The sequence below is a fragment of the Podarcis raffonei genome, chromosome 4 (genome assembly GCF_027172205.1).
Source record: "Podarcis raffonei isolate rPodRaf1 chromosome 4, rPodRaf1.pri, whole genome shotgun sequence".
In the NCBI taxonomy this organism is placed as follows: domain Eukaryota; kingdom Metazoa; phylum Chordata; class Lepidosauria; order Squamata; family Lacertidae; genus Podarcis; species Podarcis raffonei.
In genome coordinates this window covers 46,838,295-46,862,376 of record NC_070605.1, presented here as the reverse complement: position 1 = coordinate 46,862,376, position 24,082 = coordinate 46,838,295, and the positions used below count along the sequence as shown (strand labels likewise).

Here is a 24,082-nt window from a genome sequence, read left to right as displayed (position 1 = left end):
AAAGAGGTTTGCTGCTTCCCCGTCAATGAACAATTGTTTATTTATGTTAGTAATGCAAGAGTAACCTTCTTTCATGCTTGGGTGTCTGTGTATTTTATAAGATCAGATGAAGTAATTTTCAGCAAGGACTCTAGTGGTAGAATGCTTAAAAGATCATATTGCAATTTCAAGTGCAGTTTCAGCAGTACTTAAAATGTTTGCTTTAATGTTGCTAAAATTTATACATTGAAATATTGACGCACATGTTTAAAATGTGCTTTCTTTCTTTTATCCAGTTATGAGTATTATTTTAAAATATTTTATAAATCATGGAATATAATCATACACACACAAACACACATCGATAAGCCAGTTTGGTTACCAAAGTCTCCAAAAGGATATATTTTGTATTTCATTGTGGCATTTAATATCCTCCTCTTAACATACTAAAGTGATGTATGTGCATACAGATGCACCGTGTCCTATATTTATATTCTATTCACTAAAATAAGCAAATCCTAGAATAAAAATAAACAACACAAAACGCTAAGGAGCTTATATCTACTGCCTACCTAATCTCAGCAGAGAATAGACCAAAAAGTCAATAGGGAATATTCAAAGTGCGCTCAGCAATACCAATGAAGGTGGCCAGTTGGGCCAAGAGTAAGTTAAAAAAACAACAACACAAAACGAAGGGAAAATGCTTATGAAACATACAAAAGCATGTCTTCTCCAAGCATGACTAAATGTCATGACTAGAAATGGCTGAAGCCTGCTACTCTCAATTTATAATGCACCTCGTCTTTCTGCACCTTTAAAGACAGTTCTGAGACAAAGCCATCCTTATTTAAGAATTATCGTAAAGACTGGCCATTTCTAGAAGCTTCTGGCAGGCTTGATTCTCAGTTTCTCTATTTAAGTGTCACAGGACAGAGTGGGAAGGAATCTTGGGTCTAGTTGTAATGAAATGGAATCTGCTTTAGCTCCACCCCACTTTTATTTTTGAAGGCACCTTTTTATTCCGCGCCACCACATATAACAAAATGTTGCTACTCACGAAATACAATGCAGAACTTGGTTTGACGGTTGCAGTGAGGGCAGAAGCTGTCTGTCAGCTCTGACACTGGGTGACTTAGACCAAAGTGTTCTCACAAAGGGGGAAAATGTCTTGAAGCACAGAGCACAAGGAAGGGTCTTTAAAATAGGACTGGCATTTGTTTGATGTAGAATAAAATATGATTTGTTAGTGTTATTTTTATTATTACAACAAGAAAGCTCCTAAATATACATTCTGTAGGTTAAACAAGAAACATGACAAAAAGGATGATGTATTTGAGAACGTTTTTAATAAATAATGTGACAAAAATTACTTTTATGATTATTGAATCCTCGGTATGCAAAATTATGGCTAAAATATGAGGTTTCTTACATGAACATAATGAAAAACATTAATCACATGGTTGTTCCCTCAGTACTGCACGCCCTTTCTATTATAACCATTTCTTAAAAATTAGCTAAATGAAAAAATTTAGCCCTCAGTAAATACCAAAACACTCCTTTCCCCCCACTGTGGCTAGGCCTGACAATTGTCCATAAACAAACACACAATTTTCCATTAGCACCGATGACAAAGAAATTATATAATTACAAAAGAGATCATAAAAATCTACAGACAAAGGACATAATTCTGTAATTTCAAAAGGAACTAATGGCTCTATTTCATTGGAAATCCAATGTCAAGATAGGCCATAGCAAACTTGAGAATTTAAAGTCCAGAAAACGGGAAGTGTTCAGTTTATGGCCCATTCTTAGGTATGATACCATTACCATCTGTCACCTTTCAACAAACATAGAGCATTAATAAAATATGAAAAAACAAACAAAGGTGTAACATCTTACAATAAGACAAAAACGGTTAATAGTTACAATGTTTTACAAATAAAGTTTAGTGATTGTGCTTTTAAAACCAAAAAATAAAAAAATAAACAGTGCATTACAAAAAAAATAAAAAATCAACCCTCTCCCGCCCCCCAAAACCATCCCAAGATCAAAACATAACTTCTTTAAGTGGCACTTCTTCTTTAAGGTGAATTGACACTATAGAGGTCTGAGATTTGGGCCAGTCATGATGATGATGTCCTTTCCCAGCGATGCTTTAAAAATGTCCATTGCTTTTTATATTTTTGTTTTCAGTAGCATTGGTTGAGGCCAACAACCGCTTTAGTATTTGATAAGCTTAACTTGTGATAGAACTGCCAAGTTCACTTCGACATGCCTTCTTTCTATCCTAAAGAACATTTGCAGTGAAGAATGTACCTTCCAGATGAAGCATGATAGAATCCAGACAAATTAAAAGTTTTTGGGGCAGGGGTTGAAAAACCAGTATGTGTTTACAGTACAAACCACCCTAACTCAAGTTGTGTGATGCCTTTTTGCTGCAAAGGAATCTGACTACTGGAAGAAAATACAATGCTAGTTGCACCAAGTGCAGCCTATAGTAGCATTGGAAGGTTAGAAAATCTGCATAGATATCTCTTCTTCTTTTTTGCAATTTTCTATTGTCCAATCAATGATAGTTTATTCATAAGATTATGAACTGGTTTGGTGACATACTTGTCTTGTACTGCACTGGCCACAACGGTAGCAAACTAAGGCTCCCCCCTCTGTCTAACAATGGAAGAAGTAGCTAGTGTAGCACCATAAAGAGCAGTTTAATTGCTGTCATGGACAGAGGAAATGTGTGATATTTAAAGTGAATAAACAGGGTCATTAAGTTTAGGGTTTTAAAATAACATTAAAATAAAGATTAGGATTTTGATAGCATAAAAAGATGGGGAATTGTACACTCTGATTGCACTGAACATTATTTCTGGCATCAAATATCATCAGACTTGAGGCATCTTAAGTGATATCTTTCTGATTAGATTTCAGAAACTTGTTACACTACATGTCTTCTTCAGCTTTCAGTTTCCTGTTTAAAAAACAACAACACATGATGTATTTTCTGGGTATTTTCTTGCCTTCTCACTCAGAATAATTTATGCTATTCTGGAGAATATACTTACTAAAATAATTTTGTTTCACAATATAGTAGATTATGATTTAAGCAGTAGTTAAAAACTGCTTAGTTTTGACTACTGTAAAAACACTTTTAAAAAAGTTTCATATAATTAGGAAATACAAATTACAGTCATACCGCCGCTTACATATCCCTCCGCTTATGTAAACTTCGGGATACGTAAGCGCAAACCTGGAAGTATATTTCCAGGTTTACGCCACACGCAGATGCGCTCCACCGCCGTGCGTGTGTGCGTAGAAGCGGTCCCTCCGGTTGCGGAAACCTCAGGTTCCGACTGCAGCTCCAGAACGAATCCTGTCCTCAACCAGAGGTACCACTGTACATCTTTCCATCATAATATTGCTATAGTATAATGCTTTGAATTTCATATTTTGTTGCCTCATTTCTATAATAAGATATCATATAGTATTTTCATGCACAATTACTGAGATAAGCTGTGTTCAGCATTAATTTTGTATTGTGCCTTATATTAAATATAATTAGTAACAAAAAATTGTAACGAAAGTTAAGAACTTAAAATTTCTGTGGCGCTCATAGATTAGTGGTTTAGAGATTAAATAGATATGAAACAGTGCTCCAATTGGGATTATACTTACCTGATGAGACCAAAAATCTAAAGTCTCTGTAGAGTAACCAATTAAGGGATAAAAGAAAACTAGCTTTGAGGAATAAGCATTTGTATTTTCACAAAAGATTCCCCCCTAGTGACTATCAGAAACACATATTACCTGTAATTCTTCTTCATCCTCTCCTTGCTCATATGTTCCAAATACCTGCATTTCTGCCACATTTCTTCGACCTAGATTTGCTTGTTCTGCCCTTTGTCTACTTCCTGATCCTCTGGATGACATAGAACTTGAGGAACTAGGATCTCTAGTGTTGTTTGATGTTGGAAATGTAGGTCTACAATATGGCAGAATATCCTCTAAGGAGAGAATTATACATGTGTTAATATTACCATAGACAAAAATGCCTTTTGAAACACACAATGTCTTTTAGTTCTGCATTTGTACTTAAGTGATTGTTTTAGCATTGGAGCAATGGAAATAGCAAATATAAATTGCAGTTGATTACACTTGTCTGTCTCCCAACACATTCTATGTGTCTGCACATCTCTCTGCTCTCTTCTCCAGATGTACACTAGAAGAGTTGCTATTATAAAAAGATGAATGGAAGGGAAGGAATAGGCTTCTTTTTAGGCAGAACTCGCTGCGACCTCTTCCATGACTCAAAAGCTCCCAAATGTTTCTCTCTCAGAATAGAAGTGGGCAAAATAACAAGCTAAGAGAAGATGCTGGCCTGAATGCTTTTCAACATGAGCGGCTACTATGTACAACACTGCTGGAAAACAAGTTGACCAAGAATGAATGCATACATTGGGGTGAATGGGAAAGGGCGGAGCTACCTACATGCACATACAACTGTGTGATAATGGAGGATCTTGAAAACCAACGCCTAGCTGTTCTCATTTTGCAAGGATACACCCTGTGCTATGTTTTCAAGCGCACTTATATACAAATGTCTACGGAAACACAGCCAGAATGATGGTATATAATATCAGTGAGACTCTGGGCATGGTGGTGGAAGATTGAGATAAGGGAGGATAGTGGACTAAAAAAGGGGTTGAGCAAGAAGAGGTCAGAATAAGTCATTTCTGTCCACACATTGTTGGCAGCCATGTATTCAGTGTTAGCGTGAAAGGGGTTATGTGTGTCTACAGTACAGCTATACATACGTAGGGCAGTTTGGAGCCCTGATTTCCTGGGGCTGCTGAATGCAGGAGTTTTGCACACTACTGCCAGACATCCAGTTGCTAAAGGAAGCAAGGCTAGTTGGCATGATCATGAGCCCTTCCTCACTGCGTGTGGGATAATCTGCAAGGGCTGTAGTGATCACTTTCAGGTATACTGTGACACCATGCTTCAAAGAAGCTGAAAATGAACTGTTCTGTGTGACAGTGAAGTTAAATGATTGTTGTTTAGTCGTGTCTGATTCTTCGTGACCCCGTGGACCAGAGCACGCCAGGCACTCCTGTCTTCCACTGCCTCCCACAGTTTGGTCAAACTCATAGTTAAATGATAAAGCAGAATTTAACAAATTACAGACAAGCCTAGGTCAACACTGTTTTTTAAGTGAAAAATTATCGTACTTAAACATAAACAGTGTTTCCAATTTCACCACCAAGCTTTGCCATGGGCTTTTATGCCATTGATATATAAATTGAAAAACAACAATCGCAGCACCATTCTTGGTGTATCTTGCTAATGACTTCACTTTATTGTGACCCATTGTCATTTACAGACCTCTTGCTTTTGTGCCCACTTAACCAATTTACTACCCAGTTTCTATTTTGTAGTTTTGTGCCCTGGTTAGATAGTATCAGGACTCGTTTGCTTATTTGATGACAGCTTTTACAAAGGCTTATTATATAAATACCTTCATGCACATTCTTCAATCAGGCCTTACTGGCTGCCATAAAAATATATTATGTTTGTCTGGTATGAGTCATTTATGGCTTTTGTAACACGTTCTAGCTTGATGTTTGTAGTTAAGTATCCACAAACCAAACTACCTTTCTTTTGTTATCACGCTCTTCACATTTTTAGAAAGGATTGAGTTAGCTTTGCCGTACCTTTTCCTTTTAGGAATCTGAAGAAAAACAGCTAATCTCTTCAGTTTTGGACAGAAAGTAAGTGACTAAGATGCAAGGAAAACTACTTTTCAGGGGTTACCATAACCCATGAGATGCCAGGATACAGTGCTGTTTGGATGAATAGGAGACATCATATTTCTAAAGGTTTTTATTTATTTATGGTTTTCTCCTTCACATTTCCTAGCTGCAAAGTTTGGTGCTCTACCTTTTTGTTTGTTTTGTTTTATATTATTAAATTTCAGGAGGTGCCTATATTACAAAGAGAGAGTTCTTTTAAGCTTTCATTTCAGTGGGGAATCTAGTTGGGTGACTAAGCGGAGACAACTTCATTATTGCAGGAAAAGCTTTTAGCATTTGCCCAGTGTATCAAGTCACCTTGGAGAATATGTGTTTTTGCTGGTGTGCCATCTCGCCTTGCTGCTTTGTTTCCTCGCGGTTTGCCTTCACTTTGCTGTTCCTGTGACTCTCGGCGCTCCCCTGAACTTGTCCGCATGTCAGAATGCTGACGGCCATCAGCTCCTTCTTTCCCCTTATAGCCCGGCCCTTTTCTTTCCACTGCCCTTTCTGTTCTTGGGTCTATAGAGGACAACTTTGGCAACATGACGGACCGTACCTCCAGTTGAGATTTGGACTGAGCAGTGGGAGATTTTATAGCAGGTGGCGGTACTGGTGGCGGTGGTAGGTCTACAAAAGGGTGAAAAGAGAAAATAGCTGAAATTATTTTTTTAAAATCATTTAAATCAACTCCATGTTTCTTAGTATTTCTACACATTTTGGAAGCTAAGAATAATTTTATCTCTCTGCATTAGGAAATCACCAAGAAAAGTTAAAGGCCATAAACATTTGGTAAGCTCAGATCCTTATGTAGCTAAAAAGCACTATTCATATACCAGAGCAGGCTTGAGGAAATGCAAGGCTTGCAGAAGTACAAAAAAGAAAATAGACCCCTAAGTTAGTGGGGGGCGGGAGGGGGGCTTCCAAATCAATCTAGTGACAACAGCATGCACAGAGTTCTGCTCATAGGGACAGCCTCTGCATGTGTTTCAGGATGGCTGCAGAGATGCCTAGAATGTGTGAATAGTACTGGGAAGGGAGCGAGTGTGGCTCTGCTCTCCAACCTCGCACAATTATAGTTACATGTTCCTGAATACATGGGTAAAACAAATAACAGAATGTTCTTGTTAATGTAAAGTCATCAAAGAGATTTTATAATTCTTCTTCTGGGATTACTTAATGCTACTTTTTATTAACTATCATGTTAACAATTTTATTGACATCTTTGTATGGGTTTATAGTTTTTTAAAGTTAGAAAAGGGGTGGGGGTGTGAAAGAAAAAGGATATGGAGCTCAACCATCATTGTAAGCCCCTATCGGTGCTTCAGATGGTTTCGGGGCTTGAACTGGTTTATATAAAGCAAAATGTAAAAACATATTGAAATATTGATAAAAATGGATAGTTATTTCATTGTATGAAACATGGCAATATAAGCCAAGGGCTTTCCTGGGTGCAAATATTACTTTAAAATAGTATTCATTGAAATAGGGAAAATGTCTTGATTGTAGGTCTGTATGTTGGATATAAACTTGGCAAAAAAGATATATGGCATTCAGAAGCAGACAAATGTGACACTTAAGGCAGGGAATGAAAAGTGGAGCACTGAAGCTTCAAAGAACCTAACAGTGTTCCTTTTTATATAGCTTTCGAATATAAAGAACATTTTTTTTTTTAGAAAACAGACTTTTTTTTTTAAACAGCTATGTGTTCTTCATGCTATTTCTGTTCCTTCATTAACAATTAACAGCTTAAAAATAAAAATGCTGTTAAGTGATGCATAATAGCACACATCAGTATCATAAAAGTACAGAAAGGCTTCAAAGCCCACTTGAGGAAAGTAAGATACAAGGCTGCTTTGCATCAAGAGCACTGGTTGCCAATGACAGGTATACATCAAAAGGAGCAGACTGTGGAAAATGGGTCCATGAGAGGTGTAAATAATAGTCATGTGCTTGTAAAGCATTCATCCCAAGTGCATCTATTGCACAATGAGGAAGAGTGAAATTTTAAAATCCCTGCTCCTGCAGTTTGCAATAAATGTGTCCCAAAAAGGAAATAACAATGCTTTATAAATCTCAGAGCAGCTGTGCCTTCCATTTAATGGGTCTGTCAGGTATTTCCTGTCAGCCAACATGCACAAAGGGGGAAGAGAGCCAGTGAACACTACTGTAGAGATTAAAATTAAAAGAACACAGATATAGTTTGGCTATGAATGTACCAAGAAATATAAAAAAGGGCAATGAAATAACAGGAAACAATTCTAATAAACCTGTGACAATTTCTCCACAGCAAGTGTCTATAGGGCATTTATTAGTAGAAAGAACAGTTCTCCACTTTATTTTACATATGAATAAAAGTTTATTATACAGCTGATGAGAAAAAATGAGCCTGGCTTTTTGTTATTGGAAGCATTGATACGATGCAAACAGATCTTGAAGATCAGCACTAAAACTTTCAAAAACTGTAAACCATTTAAACAATTGTTTTAAACAATTATATGGTAGGTATGTTTGTGTGTGTGTGTGTGTGTGTGTGTGTGTGTGTGCGCGCGCACCCCCCCATATAATTGAGCTTAACGTGGAAACTATTGTTTACTGATCCATAATATAGATGTAGAGAGCAAAAGCGAGACACCCACTCCTACAAACTATTGGTGGTTTCTGTCCTTGTACCCTCTGCCCCACCTCGTTACAATGGTTTACTGTCGTACTGCCCTTGCAAACGCCCAGTAGCCTTTGAGAGAAAAACTTGCAATACTTTTTAAAAGTGTCTGTGCCATAGGAGTAGTTCCAGTGGAAGACATAGTTTGCATTTAAAATATTTTAATTCCTACTGAAAGAGGCTGGAACTGTAAGCCTGCTATATACATAGGTAAATTTAAAGGTACCCCTGACTGTTAGGTCCAGTCACGGACGACTCTGGGGTTGCGTGCTCATCTCGCTCTATAGGCTAGGGAGCCGGTGTTTGTCCACAGACAGCTTCCAGGTCATGTGGCCAGCATGACTAAGCCGCTTCTGGCGAACCAGAGCAGTGCATGGAAACGCCATTTACCTTCTCGCCGGAGTGGTACCTATTTATCTACTTGCACTTGACGAGCTTTTGAACTGCTAGGTGGGCAGGAGCTGGGACCAAACAACGGGAGCTCACCCCGTTGCGGGGATTCGAACCGCTGACCTTCCAATTGGCAAGCCCTAGGCTCTGTGGTTTAGACCACAGTGTCACCCGCGTCCCTTGCTATATACATACACTTTATATTATGGCAAGCAACTATTCAAATATTTAGAAGTTTAAAAATAATTATTCTCCAAACTGTAGTTGAGCTAGGTAAAAACTGGGCCAGTTTGGAGTCCTAACTTTCCTGGAGGAGATAACACCCCATCCTGCTCAGTGATACCTGTGATTTTGTTGATTAAAATGAGTAAGAATTAAGTGACTGGAAAGATGATGATTGTGTGAAGAGTTCTTTACTTCCAGAGACATAGCTGTGTTAAGTACCGTATTTTTCGCCCTATAGGAGGCACCTTTTCCCCTCCAAAGATGAAGGGGAAATGTGTGTGCGTCCTATGGGTGAATACAGGCTTTTGCTGAAGCCTGGTGAGCGATAGGGGTCGGTGCGCACCGACCCCTCTCCCTCTCCAGGCTTCAGAAAGCTCTGCGCAGCCCTAGGGAGCCCGGCGCAAAGCCGCGCCGGGCTCCCGAAGGTTGCGCAGAGCTGCCTGCGCTCCCGGGCTCGGCGCAGCTCCGCGCAACCCCCCGAAGGTTGCGCAAGCTCCCAAAGTGATGCCGAAGCTGAGCGCAGCTTCGGCATCGCTCTGGCTCCTGTTCTGGGGTCGGGGGAAGCTCAGGCTTCCCCCGCCCCAGCCCCGCGCCTGGGTGGGAAATAATTCCCCCCCTTTATTCCCCCCCCAATCTAGGTGCGTCCTATGGGCAGGTGCGTCCTATAGGGCGAAAAATACGGTAATTGCCCTGTCCAAAATGACTCTTTATACAATTATGAAAAACACAAGTGCTCTTTCTTTTTGGAGTTATGGAGAAAATAAGAAAGACAAACATTCTGTAAGCAAATCAAGAGTAGTGCCAGTTCTAGAGATTTGGGTTAAAGATAGGTCCTGAGCCTTAGCTGGTTAACGTGTTACTGTGGTATATTATAGTCCTACAGATTTTGCTGGAACTTGAACTATCTTAAAATTTCACTGGATAGCTATCTTTAATTTTAGATGTTATTGTTTAATAGAGCTATCAAACTGTATCCAGTGATGTCCTCTGGCTTGATCGCATGGAAGGTTCCATCAGCAGAGTTCAGATGGAGACAAATTTTGCTGATTCCCCACACCCTCTGTTTCAAAGGATCCTACAAACCTTTGGAGCAGGCTAGGAGAAACACTGAGTGCTGAAGGGGGAATTGGTAAAAGGCACCTATCTCCCTGTACTGCTGATGGAGACCCTACTGAATCAAAGTGCCTTCTATCAGTGGAGAGATGCCACTGGATGCAATTCATCATTTTGTTCATAAATCCCAAGGGATGCACCCATCTCTCAAATGCTTAGCTCTTACAAAATTCTGAATATATTTTAAATACATTAGTGTCTGATTGCACAAGAGTCTACTTAATAGGCTGGAGACAGAAAAACAAGAAGTGCCCAACCTTGCAAAAAGCTTCCTCGGCAGGCAAGACCTTGCTAATTCATTTTAATAGAGGAAGACCAAGCGCACATTGTTCTGTACATGCATATTACCTACTTTTCCAATGAACAGAAACCATAGAATCACATAGGCAGTCAGTAAGGACATCCAGGTGTCCCCATAATTATGGCTCCTTTTTAAGGAACTAATGTTGACCAAGAAGAAAGACTACTGATAATAAAATGTGGTTGAAGATAGCCCATGTAACAGTAATAAGGACAGGCATTTAAAAATTAGGCAATCTCCAACTCTTCAATTTAATGTATAACCAGGGTATATTGTGACACCAGTGATTAAACAGAACACTGATAGTATTTAAAGAGAAAGTGGCCTAGTAGCAATTTTTTTAGTTAAAAATACAATTTGATGTATGCCAGTAAAGACCACCACAAAGTGATATGCTCTTTAGAGAAAGCTTTATCACAACCTGCAGAGAAGGTAGAAAAACTTTCATTACAACCAACCATTCCTTGCTGAGAGGAATCCTTCAAATCAAAAAAGGAAACTTTTCAGAGGTCAACACTATTTCACCCCTGCAGTATTTATTTAACAGCTCAAATCACAGAGAAAATCCAGAATCAATCTGCCTTGTCTGCTGCAAACTGGCACACTTACTTATTAAAAAAGAAAATGGAGGCCTCCATGGTGAGAAATAAAAAATAAATCACACAGTGACATCAAACCAATATATGGAACCCAGAGGTAACTAGAAAAGGTCAGCTGTGCTCAACTATTTCATTTATACATGTCTGCATATAGCTGCTGCATTGTTGCCCGCTTAAAGAAAAACAATTAACCGATGCTATTTTATAGCATGTCCTACAGGGAAAATCTTCCTTACGTGAATTTTCAACACTTTAAATGAGAGGCTATAGGAACCATGGGAAAAATAATTTTGGGGGAGGAAAAATCAACCCAGCCGGCAGTTTAAAATTGAAAGAGGAAAATGCAAATAGATATGTGAAATAATTCCAAGTGTAAGAGTCAAAGAAAATTAAAATAGTTTCATATAAGATATATTTTCAGTCTAAAACTGGAATGTTGTATATTGTTATACATTATTTCCACTTCTAAAACAGTTTGAATTTCTTAGCTGAGTGTACTTTACATGTAAAGATATTGCAGATTTGTAATTTTCCATTATTTTATTGTCTTGTTTTATATTTTTATATTGTTGTAAACTGCTGTGATATATTTTTTAAGATACAGTAGTACATATAGATCTATATATAAATATATAGATCACAAATCCCTTGAATCAGTAAAAATGTGTCAATCCAAAACCCAAGAAGGCTATTTCTGCCTGTATAGTAACCAACTGTATTATTTTTGGTGTCTGTTTGAAACATTTTTGTTAAGGCAAGCATATCCAACACATAGATGTTGACATGTTTTATTCTCTTTTTAGTTTCCTTCTCTTTTCAATTGTTTCTAAAATGTTTTAATAACTCATTTTTAACTATTTTAGTCATTATTTTAATATTTCTTGTAAATCACATAGAGGTTCTGTTGCAGTCAAGCAGTATATAACTTTTGCTAAAAAATAAGTAATAAAGTTTTTGCTCAGCCCAAAAGTTGTGGGCCCAGGCACATTGAGCAGAGAGGCCAAGACACAGATATAATAATCATAGGACACCCTCTTGGGATTTGAACAGGCCACAACCTTTTGATAACAGATGTCAGTAGATTTTGGCATGGGCATTGGGAGTGAATCCTGGCTCAACCAACCCGGCTACTGGTTGATTGTTTGGCAGGGTGGATTCTGGGTTATGGATCACCCTATGGTATACAGTTGGCTTCCTCAACCTTGGCTCTCCAGATGTTTTTGGCCTACAACTCCCATGATCCCTGGCTAGCAGAACCAGTGGTCAGGGATGATGGGAACTCAAAACATCTGGAGGGCCGAGGTTGAGGAAGCCTGTTATACAGCAAATCAGGGCAACCATCCAAGATCACAATTTTAGGTGGAGTGCTATGGCCCATCAGCCCTTGTCTGGGCATCAGACCTCTTCTTGGACCCTGATTCCTTGGAATGGAGGGCATAGGGTTCCTGAGCTTCCCCCCATCAGCCACCTGAGCCATTTCATCACCAAATGGTATATTAATTTTGCTAAAAACAATAAGTAAATTTTAAAAAATGCTGTAACAATTTCCGTCCTTAGAAAATTTTGAAGACTGCAGTTCCCATAAAAATAATTACACTTTACCTCAGTGTTTTACCTTGTGAGAGCTTGCATTTAGTGATAGAATAAAATCCAAACAACCCTAGTTCAAAGACTTAAGCTTATGATGGCTTTTTCAAATATTCCATGGGATCTGCCATTCTCAATTAACAAATTTGTGTCTGTTGGTAAGTTTCCACCAGTTTCCTTAAGAAAAGGGAAGTATATCAGCTGGTTGTCTTTAACTTCTAAATAAAAATTTGAAGGGGTTTTTACCAAATGAGAATCCAACATGTAAATTTTGTTGAGCTGAACCATATGAATTTCTTCATTTTCAATATTTTATTACCCCCTCAGAAAGTGCCGTTCATGTGTGTGTGTGTGTGTGTGTGTGTGTAGTATTTTGCAACAATTAATGAAAATGTTGGAGGTATATTATGGAATACTAAACAGAATCAAGAGACTGTTGTGCAGCAGTAAAAGCTTTTTAAAATCCAGGTGTTTGTTCCATTCTGCTCAGCAACAAGGTGAAACAATGAAGTGTGTGTAATGTGCCTTTATATACATTCATTGACTTCACCATGTAGCCACATCTGATTGGTTATATCTGCTTGTGGTAACATCAGGCTCGCTTGAACTCATTGGGAACACATAGCAATAATTTTTAAAAATCACTGAAGCAGCAACCTTTTGAGGAACAATAGCTGTGAATAAGCACAAAAATGCTGACCTTTTGTGGCCTTTGAAATAATAAAAAACCATAAAAAATAAATTAGCCCAGCAACTGACACAACATCCAGCCACACAGAATTAGTGATGGACAAGCACAAAAGTCATGAAATGAAAACTAATCATGCGCTGTGAACATTACTGGCTAACACTTAGGAATAATTACAGGCCATCCCTTTGCTACCTTCCTCCCACCAAGGGGAGGAAAGCTTTGAGGAAAAGTGAAGGTAGTAGCAAGTAGAAGAGGTCCTGTGTGCTTCACTGTCCCTTGGAAAATCATGTGTGTAGAATATGTTCCTGCCAGGGTAATAATGATGCTGGGGCTTGTAGTCAATTCCCATCATTCCCAGTGTCAAAAGAGCTTTTAATTTCTTTTCTAATTACAAAATCTCAATGTAACTTCCTATAAAGGTAAATGACGCAAGTAAATTGTTCAGTGAACCATCAAATATATTGAGTATGCCTAAGAGTATAAACTAAATTCAGAAAAGTTAATACCACTTGTGGGCCCCCAGTCTTCCACAAACCACTATTAAATAAAACTTGTACAATAGCAAGAAGAAACATTTATTATTGTCATTATTTATTGGTCACTTTTTTGCCATGGCAACTCAAAGTGACTTACAATATTTTAAGCAAAACCCATGCCCCAACTGCAACATGTGAGGTTACAGGGAACCAGGCAGAGGGCCTTCTCAGTAGTGGCGCCTGCCCTGTGGAACGCCCTCCCATCAGATGTCAATAATAAACAGCCTTCTGACTTTTAGAAGACATCTGAAGGCAACCCTGTTTAGGGATTTTTTAAATGTTTGATGTTTTATTCTGTTTTTAATCTGTTGGGAACCCCTCAGAATGGCTGGGGAAGCCCAGCAGTATGGGCGGGGTATAAATAATAAATTATTATATCATCATCATGGAGCTGCTCCTTCAGTGAGAGTATAACTTTCTCAAGAGCAGGCCACCTCCCATCCATCTGGTCTAAGGAACCACCCACTAAGAGTGCCTCAGCCGTATCAGGATTGATCTTATTGGCTGTCATCCAGTCCATTACTGAAGTAAGACAGCAGTCCAGCATATCCATTGGCCACATCTGCAGATGTAAAGGAGCATATTGCTGAGAACAAAATTCCACATGAGCCCACTCTGTGGTTTCTTGCAGATGTCAAACAGCATGGGAATAAAATGGAAACCTGCAGAAGCCCACATTGAAGGCTCCCTGGGCCAAACACCACTCCCCAAGCATCACCCTCTGAAAAAGACCATCCATGTAGGACTGGAAGTATATTGCTAAACGTAGAAATTTTAGCCAATTTTAGTGACAGTGTTGGCCCCACAATGTAATAAAATGAAGCTACTTGCTTTAGTTGGCACCATTGGGGGGGGGAGATAGGATTCCCCCCCCCTCCCAGTATTGGCCCTAGTGGGGGTTGGCAAGTAGAAAATGTCATTTGGGCTCCAATTCAAGCATCAGAAAAGCTTGAGCTGGACCAGTAAAGTGAATGAAAAATAAATAAAATATTTGCTAAACTTTGGTTAAATACACAAGTTAATATGATGAAGTAATCAGTATCCTCCATCAAAAGTATTATTATCATCAAAAGACTGGTCTGTAGCAAACACTTTTGCTTTCCTGTAGATTACTGCATTCATTGTTGAATAGAATTTTTTTTAAAGCACTGCTCTTATTCTGAAAATAAATAAATCTCAGCATATCATCAAATACAAGAAACTCTTGGGTAACTAGTAAAGGTCAAATGTTTCAAACATGTCTGCTTTACTGTTTCCCGCTTAAGGGAGGGAATTAGTTATATGATGCCATACCCTGTTGAACACAGGTATTACTTTAATGCACTCGCTGTCTGCTTTACAGTGTGATAGATACTCTATCCAAAAATAATCAAATAGCCAGTTTTTATTACTATTTCAATTATCACAGAATAAGTTCCTGTTGCTACATGGTTTACATATTCTGGACCACCTTATCACACACAGGTTCAAGGAAATTCATGTCTAATTATAAAATGTGCTAAAATAAGCACATGCACGAGAACACAAACTACATACTGATTAAGTTTATCAGAACAGCTGCAATTTTGTAAATTACAGTGCTATGCAGACTAGCATAGTATAAAAACTTTTAATAGAAAATTACCAACAAATGCAGCTCAGTTATTTAATTCTTCTTTTAGAAAAAAAACCAAAACCAAAATAACTATATAAAGCTGTGGACAAGATTTCTTTTCTGGTATTCTAGCCAGCACAGATGTTTTCATATCACGGTTTGATGCTTACTCAATTTTTCACATAGGGGCTCCCACTTAAAACTAATAAACCTGTTAAGACATCTATAAATTCTCACAAAAAGCCATTACAAGGGTTCCATAAATATAAACTTAGTGGCATAGTTCATACCATGCATTTCTCACTTTCCAAAAAGCAAAACAAAAAAAACCCCTCCAAATAAACAAGCATGCACAAAACTGCTTTAATAACCTCTTGAAATCAGATAATATTCTGACAATTCAGTTTCAGTGACAAAAGGAGCCTGGGCAGAAGCCAAGAGGCCCAGGTGCATTGTGTCATGCCAGTATTTAATGTAGTCTAATATCAGATAGATGCTAGTAGAGAAAATACTCAGAATAAAGTACAGATAATAGCATGGACAACCACTCATTGCAAAATTACTTTTGCTCATCATGCTGTGCGCTTTGTATTAAATTTTTCTGTCAAGTGGCAGGAATCACAGGGAGAAGTGGCTTGAAAACCCCTTCTTGTAACCCTCGATAAGTATCTATAATATTAGGCTTTCATATGATAATGGCAAATGATGCCCCTCTTTGAAAAATTTCTGACTGGTAATGAAAGTCCTAATCAGATTGTTGTTGTTGAGAACCAGGAGGTGGGGGAATGATGCCACTGCTGCTGGCAACCCCTCCTCTTTAGTGAATTTAGAAAACTTGACAAGATGGGTAAATCTTACATGAATTTCCAACAAAGCCCTTTGGTTGTTTTATAAAACTGAAAGGTGGTGGTTTAATAAAAGCTGGCCCTCCTGAGGCATTTTCATTAAAGGCTCTCTCTAGACAACATCACAATGTTTGCATTATCCTTCTATACTCCCCAGAGAATACAAGCATTACCTTTTCAGCAGGAGTCGATATTGTGTGTGAAGGCATGAGAGGAGATGATTAGATTCTGCCTTTTGGTGCACAAAGTAACCTCTTGGAACAATACTATGGTTAGGATTAAAATTCAACGATTTTGCTGCCTGCTATTTTAATGCTAAATTGTTTCTGTGATGGGAAAAATTACACTACGGAGGATTTATTTTAATGAAGATTTTAATCTCATGCATGTATTATTTTCCACTATTGTACCCATTTGCAGTCTTCTCTCAAAAAAATAGTGACAGTTAATGGCTGATTAGGGTATTAGAGAAAACAAATGCACTTTTAATGTATGTGTGTACAGGAGAATTCAGGACAGACTGAAAACAGAAATGATGCTTACGATAGACTATGCTGAATATGTATAGCATCAGGAAATGCCAGCCACCTTTCACTTAATGTAACACTGTAAGCTTTGCAAAAATACAGTATTTGCACTAGAAGTGTGCACATCTGAACATAGTGTTTACCATCTGTGTAGACTTCTCTTCGTAGATGTCCTTGCTGGTGCTTTTGCTTTTTGACAGGTCGTACCTTCTGAATTACAGCAGCACTCATGTTGCTGTCAGTAGAGACAGGGCTAGTGGGTCTGGGGCAGTGCGAGGCATGGTAATGTCTACGACCTGGAAACAAAGAGGCACACAATGTTATAATTTGTTACTTTATCTCTGAAACTAGAATAGTCTTTCGATTCTGTAAATAAAAATATAGGTATATAATTAGCATTATTTAGATTCAATGTCACATTAATATAAACATGCAAGGCTTTTTTTTATCCAGAACTTTTACAGAGCAAAACACATTTAAATTGATAGGAACAGAACCAAGATAAACATTGTACTATTTAACATTTATATATCATTTTCAAATGTTGAAATGATTACACATGCATTATCGATTGCCGTCCTTTCAATAACCCTGCAAGGTAAATCAGATTATAATAACTCATATTATAACATTCTCAAGCCACCTAATATTGGACAATTGTCACATTCCCTGAAACCTGTATATACTGTATTTTTCGCTCTATAGGGCGCACCAAGTTTTTTTGGGGGGGGAAATAAAGAAAAAAAATTATTCCCAGCCCCAAAGAGCAAAGAAGCCAAGACAGCCAGCTTCCTCTTGGCTTCCTCTTTAGCCACGAACAACCTCTCCAGCCGGGAGAGGCTGAGCGCGGCTTTGGCAGAAGCCAAGACAGCAAGCGGTATGGATCCCGCTCGCTATCTTGGCTTCCTTTTTAGCTGCGGGGCTGGGGCAGGCGAAGCCCGAACTTCCTCCGACCCCAGCCCCCAGAACGGGTCCGGGAGCGAAGGCGAAGTTGCACACAACCTCACAGTCGCTCCTGGAGCTTGCCGGGCTGGGGGCAAGCGCTTCGCTTCCGGAGCTTGCTGCTATCCGCAAGCCTTCGGAGCCCGGCAGAAACTCCCGCCGGGCTCCGAAGGCTTGCGGATAGCTGCCCAAAGCCCGGGGTGCGCAGCGCTGCTCTCCCCGGGCTTTGAGCTACAGGCTGCTATCCGCAAGCCTTCTGAGCCCGGCGGGAACTCCCGCCACACTCCGAAGGCTTGCAGATAGCTTCCCGAAGCCTGAAGAGCGAGAGGGGTCGGTGCGCACCAACCCCTCTCGCTCTCTAGGCTTCAACGAAAGCCTGCATTCGCTCCATAGGACGCATACACATTTCCCCTTCATTTTTCGTGGGGGAAAAGTGCGTCCTATAGAGTGAAAAATACGGTACCATCAAAGAAAACCCTCCCTGTGCCTGCCCGGTTCTTCCACTTGATCTTCTACCTGATCTTCACCAACCCTAAGTTTCAGTACTTGTCACTAGGGAACCACTGAAATTGTTGCCACCCCAATGAAGCTTTTGTTGATATATTTGTTATCGTCCCAAGGCTTGGGATTTCTTTGCTGCTGGCTACTTAAAGTGTCACCAACAGTTCCCATAGTTTTGAATTGCTAAGACAGTTTGGAATGTATTTACTTTTTGGCACAAAATAGAAATGCAGTGGTTTTTACCATTGAAAAAAGCTAGAGAGAAAAAGTTACAAATACTGTAGCATGTTCTTTCTTGTGGGTAGTTAGATTCATCACATTTTTATTTCACCTCTCATCTAAGTTGCTTCCATGATAAAAGCAACTTGATAAGGCACCAGAGAATCAGGGGGAAAACCAGAGTGTGGGGAAAGACTTGCAGGAGGCACACAAGGTAACCCATAGCAAATTTACACTTGCGTTTCAACATGAAGGTGTCCCTCTTTGTACATCAGAGGACTCACATAGGCGAGAAATGCTATGACTGTTTATAGTGTGGGAAAAGGTTGTTTGGATGTTTCGTGCTTAAAAGGTTAGAAGCAAGTCAGGAAAATATGGGAGGCGGTTTCCTCACTATACATATCTTTTTTCTTTCTTTTTATTTGCTAAGTATTAGAAAACACAACTGTGGACTATCCCATTGAGGAGACTGCTAGATTGCAAAGGAGAGCCTAAAAAATCTAAAACTATATACCTTAACTTTGGCTTTATAGTTTTACCTTTGTTATCAAAAGTGTACACCAGGCCATGCCTTGTTTATTGTTTAGCAGTAGATCATGTCAATAAATAAAGTTTTACTGGATCTTTTCCATAGATTTTTGTATGGTTTTTATTGTAACGTGTTGCTCTTTCTTCTTCTGATTTTGTGTTATGCTTTTAAAGTTTTCTTAAGTAGCTTAAGAGAATCTTTACATGGCAAGTGACTAATAAATTCATTGTCATCATTATCATCATCGTCTCATAGAGGCCCTTATGAGGTCCACCATTTTATCCTAACTCAGCTATGAGGTTGGTGGTAATAATAATAACAACAATAACAACTATTATTATTATTATTATTATTATTATTATTATTATTATTATTTGTACTCCACCCATCTGACTGGGTTGCCCCAGCCACTAGCTAGGAGAAAGCGACTTCCTGAGTTTTATGGCTGATCAAGAAAGGTAACATAGTCCAAGTCCAACACTGTAACAACTACTTACTTTAGCTGTACATCATAGAAAGAAATGCCCTGCAAAGTACACACACTATACTATACTTTTTGACCAGCCTTGCCACAGTCATTAGCCATAACAGCTGCAGTGGGGTTGGCATCCCCCACTGCTGTGTGAATGTGCTCCAACTGCCAGTTACCTAGGAGTTCAGAGCTGAAGGAAGAAATGTTCTAGATTTTCACATCATTCAGGTGACCTAGGGCCATTGGGAAGCTCTGCCACCTGCCTCCCAAGGGCATCATGGCAAGAGGTGGTCAACCTGGCTTCATCCTGGAGCAGTTGCTCCAATGGTTTCCTTTTCTTTTTCCTCCCCATTCCTATTGCATCGTACCCATTAGATTCCAACTCTGTTGGCTAGGACTGTCTTACTGCTTAATATATGTACAGCACTTAGGAAATGTGATTGCCTGGTGAATTCGTTTTACTGAAATCATGGAGATCACATAACAATTCTCCACATCAACTCAATAAAGCATAGAGTTGCTGACAAGAGGCCCCTGAGGGCTTGTGTTCACAAGAATATAGAGGTGCCACTTGTATTAAAGGGAAAGGAGAAGCCATTCCTTATGGAAGAGTGAAGTGAGTGTGTGTGAATAAAACTAGTAGTTCTTCCTCATTTAGTACTATGATGCACAGTGAATTTCATACCTTATAAAGGACCTTTCTGGAGAGCGGTTGTAGATCGGTAGTGGAGCATCTGCTTTGTATGCAAGAGATCTGAGATACAAATATCCGAAACCCTGGAAAGCTACTGCCAGTTACTGTAGACAGTACTTGAGCTACATGGATCAGTGGCCTCATTTTGTACAAGCAACATTCTGTGTTCTTAAGAAATAGGGTAGAATAGCACCAGTGATGTTGCTCCTGGATGGAGATAGGTTTGTCTCCGCTTGTTCCCTACTTTACTTCCTTTGGGGTCGGGGGCAATCATGTTCTTTGCTGCTCAGTCTTTATTATAACCTAGTTTTGTTTTTATTGTTTGCACAGTGTGTATGCGTGTGTGTATTTTGGTACAAGATTTTTAGTTGTGTTTGTTGCAGCCTATTTATTGCTTTTATGAACATATATTTTAAGTTTGCACTGTTTTCATGCGTTGGAATGACAAGGGGTGTTGCTTAAGCTTAGGCTCCTGGCTAACTTCTGTAAGAGAAAATCATCTGTGCAGTGTGTACTTTTGAAAAGTATTCATTTGAATTGAAAGTGTAGCACAGTTAAATCACACAAGCATGATGGGCTTTGCTGAGATGGCTATATACTACAAGGGAATTTCTATTACTCTCTATATGAAACTTTGACATGTGTACAGGATTCACATAGGGACAGTATTTCAGAAAGATTTGCTTAGGATTACAGCTAATCATTTATCAACTGGGAATCCCTGATTAAATATATGATAGCAGTGAAGAAGTCTCACCTCCCACAGCATCCTGCATTTGCCGCCTTGCTACCTTGAGACCAGCATATTCTGCTGCTGCAGCAACAGCCTGTGCAAAATCTGCATCTGTAAAAAAGGATCCATCTGATGAGCTAACACTAGACCGTCCACTTGAGATATTGTCATCTTCTGAGGCTGAACCCCATCCATTGATCATGGAACCTGTCACAGAGCTCTCCAGATCTCCTACGCTTGAGGCTGGCGTCTGTTCAAGACCACGCAAAAGAAGCCTTCTGTTCTGCATCTTGGCCACTTCTATGTCTGCTTCATCCTCCTCTTCTGGTGCATCAGTATCCATGTCTGATACAAGAGGTCCTGAAATGTAACCATAGGTATGTGGCGGAGAGATAGGTCTTGGAGGTGGAGGAGGGCTCACAGGCTGACGTCTGTGTGGAAAAAATAGTTAGAAATGGTTACAGATTAACAAAACATATATACAGCTATAATTTCCTATTGTATTGAGTCTTGGATTTTTATTTCTTTTAGAAACTGGAAATGGTTGACTACTAAAGTAGAAAAGTAGTATCATCTTCCTTAATTACTAGAATACAGACTTTTTAAAAAATTGGTTCTTAAACTGTTATAGGAAACACTATTCTGAATTCAGTGTTGTCAAATGTAGTTGACTTATCAGATAGAGTGGAACCAAATAGAATTTAGGGGGATTACTTGAGGTGTGCCCTGCTGAACTACTTGCTATAATTTGGGCAGCGGTGCTCACATAGTCAGGCACCCTGCTTCAAATGCTCACCCTATCCTTAATGAAGGGTACATAATATGCCTGGTGAATCAAGCCAAAGATCTACTCTAGCATGCTGTTCTCTTCTGTGGTCAACCACATGCTTCCAGAAAGCCCACAACCAGTAAAATTTCTGTTTGGTTCCTCCATAGGAATTGATATTCAGATAAATATTCCCCTCATCTGGATGGTCCATATAGCCATCAAGACATATAGCCACTGATGAATCCATTGTTTACAAGAAAGTGTTGTATTCTTATTCAGCATACACTCTGGTACAGTCAAACCTTGGTTGTCGAACGTAATCCATTTCAGAAGCCCATTCGTGGGTTCCGATTGGCTGTAAGAGCTTTCTGCACTCAAGTGGAAGCTGCGTCGGACGTTCGGCTTCCGAAAAATGTTTGAAAACCGGAGCATTTACTTACGGATTTTTGGCGTTTGGGAGCCGAAACGTTCTAAAACGGAGGCGTTTGGGAGTCAAGGTTTGACTGTATCTTTTAAAAAATGAACTGGATATGAAAACTCATAATATCATCTTAACACAAAATGTTATAGCATTATGGATAAAAAGTTATGAAGTTTTTTTTTAATTCATTCTCTCCATATGGTTCATTTTTTAAAAAATCTACCATGCCTTTCCTCAAAGCAAAAAAGTTCCAGCCTTCTAATTCTTTATTCACCTTCTAATCATTTTACTAGCATTACCTGTACTTACTCAGTCTATGACTTTTTTTTTTTAAGACTGTGCTGTTTTAAAAAACCGTGTAAGCTTCTGATCACAGAGTCCCGTGGCATCTTACATGTTTTAATAAATTTATTTTTATGGCATAAGCTTTCATGGATTAAAGTCCACTGTCAGTATGACAAAAGTTTCAACTAGAAATGGGAACAAAGTGGCAGTTATGGAAAACTTTTTCATGCTGTAAAGGCTATCAAGGATGCTTTATAACGTGTCAGAACTCCATTTGAAGTACCATGAAGAAAATGGTACTTTGCCCACATATGGAGGGAATGTAGCCATACCAGGATTTTTTGGAAAGGTATAAGGGTCTGCCATCTACAAATGAATCTAATTTAATGTTGTTAGATCATAATAACCAGCTCAAAAAGAAATATCAAATACTATTGGTATTATTTGTTGATAACCGCTAGGATAATAGCAGGAAAGTCCTGGGAAACAATTAAGCTTTGAAAATTGGCCAATGAGTAATGAGAGTAAGGGACATTATGAATAAAATTACCTGTTACAAACATGTTTGGGAGGCAAGAATCGAATTTTTTCAGCCAATCTAGTAGCCTTTTATTTTGCATTGGAATAAAAAGAAAACTACAGATTTGTTCATTATGACATTTTACATCCAGATAACAGACTATGCAACTACTCTTTGGAAACACTATTTACACCATGGTAAATGAAGTGCTACTCTCCATACTGAATTTTCATTAAGATATAACATTAGAAGCAATTTAACGACACATTTGTTTGATTACTGCTGGTTGTGTTGCCTAACCCCAACACGTTCGCCTTATAGAACTAGTTTAAGGAAGTTCCTTCAGAATGTGCTTTGGTAACATACCTCCGATCTTGTGGATGTTGCAAATGTCCCATTTCCTCCTGGCAATCCTGTAGCATTGGCTGGAGTTCTTCTTGGGGGGAAGGCGTTAATGTAGCAGTAGACTGATGGCTGTAGGACACTGCTGCTGGAGATGAAGCTGCTCCTCGAACTGGTGGTGTGGGACCTCGTTCATCCTCTTCCTCTTCCTCTAGCTCATCCTGCTGTAGATACATTCTTGCTGGTGGGATTGGACATGGGATTTCCTGGTCATAGCTAAGAATTAATTTAAGAATATGTGAATTACAATACTGAATACATTCATACCATGGTTCGACCAAATTATTATTATTTCTTGAGTCAAACTGAAGACTCAGTTCCATACTAGGATTACATATATTTTTATTCAGTTAATTAAGTGAATCTGGACCACTGGGATGGAAAAATTTACTGATGGATCATTCTTTTATCTTACCTTTCATTTACAGATAGACTGTAGTCTTCACTATTACTGTGGGGAGGAGGATGTACAGGGGGAGGTGGAAGAAGGTCTGCCCAGTTCATACCAGCCTGTTTGGATGCCTTGGGGGTTCTAGCACCCTTCTTGTGCCCTTGACTCCCTATGAAGAAATATATTCATATTGTTATAGCCCATGAAATAAATTGTTGATCAGTCCTTTAGGGGGCAATTTTCTAAGCGATTTAACAATGTGACAAGGTGTTAATTGAACGAGTATTCACATGTTTAGGAGTTTCAAAAAGAACATACAATATTCCAGACATAGCTTGTTACAAATTTTGGATTCTGTAGAACTTAGTA

General features: G+C 39.0%; 1 protein-coding gene across 4 annotated transcripts in view; it reads right to left on the bottom strand.

Moving 5' to 3' along the window:
• Positions 1-1,303: 1,303 nt before the first annotated feature.
• The window catches only part of ROBO1 (roundabout guidance receptor 1), a 571,646-nt gene continuing 548,867 nt past the window's right edge, over positions 1,304-24,082 (bottom strand). For all 4 annotated transcript variants that reach the window (XM_053386465.1, XM_053386466.1, XM_053386467.1 and 1 more), the window contains 7 exons: positions 23,738-23,882; positions 23,287-23,538; positions 20,950-21,356; positions 16,979-17,131; positions 6,087-6,395; positions 3,787-3,983; positions 1,304-2,950 (listed from right to left, as the gene is read on the bottom strand). In XM_053386465.1, the coding sequence (XP_053242440.1) occupies positions 2,936-2,950; positions 3,787-3,983; positions 6,087-6,395; positions 16,979-17,131; positions 20,950-21,356; positions 23,287-23,538; positions 23,738-23,882 (1,478 nt within the window). In that variant the 3' untranslated portion in view covers positions 1,304-2,935. The remainder of the gene's footprint in view (positions 2,951-3,786; positions 3,984-6,086; positions 6,396-16,978; positions 17,132-20,949; positions 21,357-23,286; positions 23,539-23,737; positions 23,883-24,082) is intronic.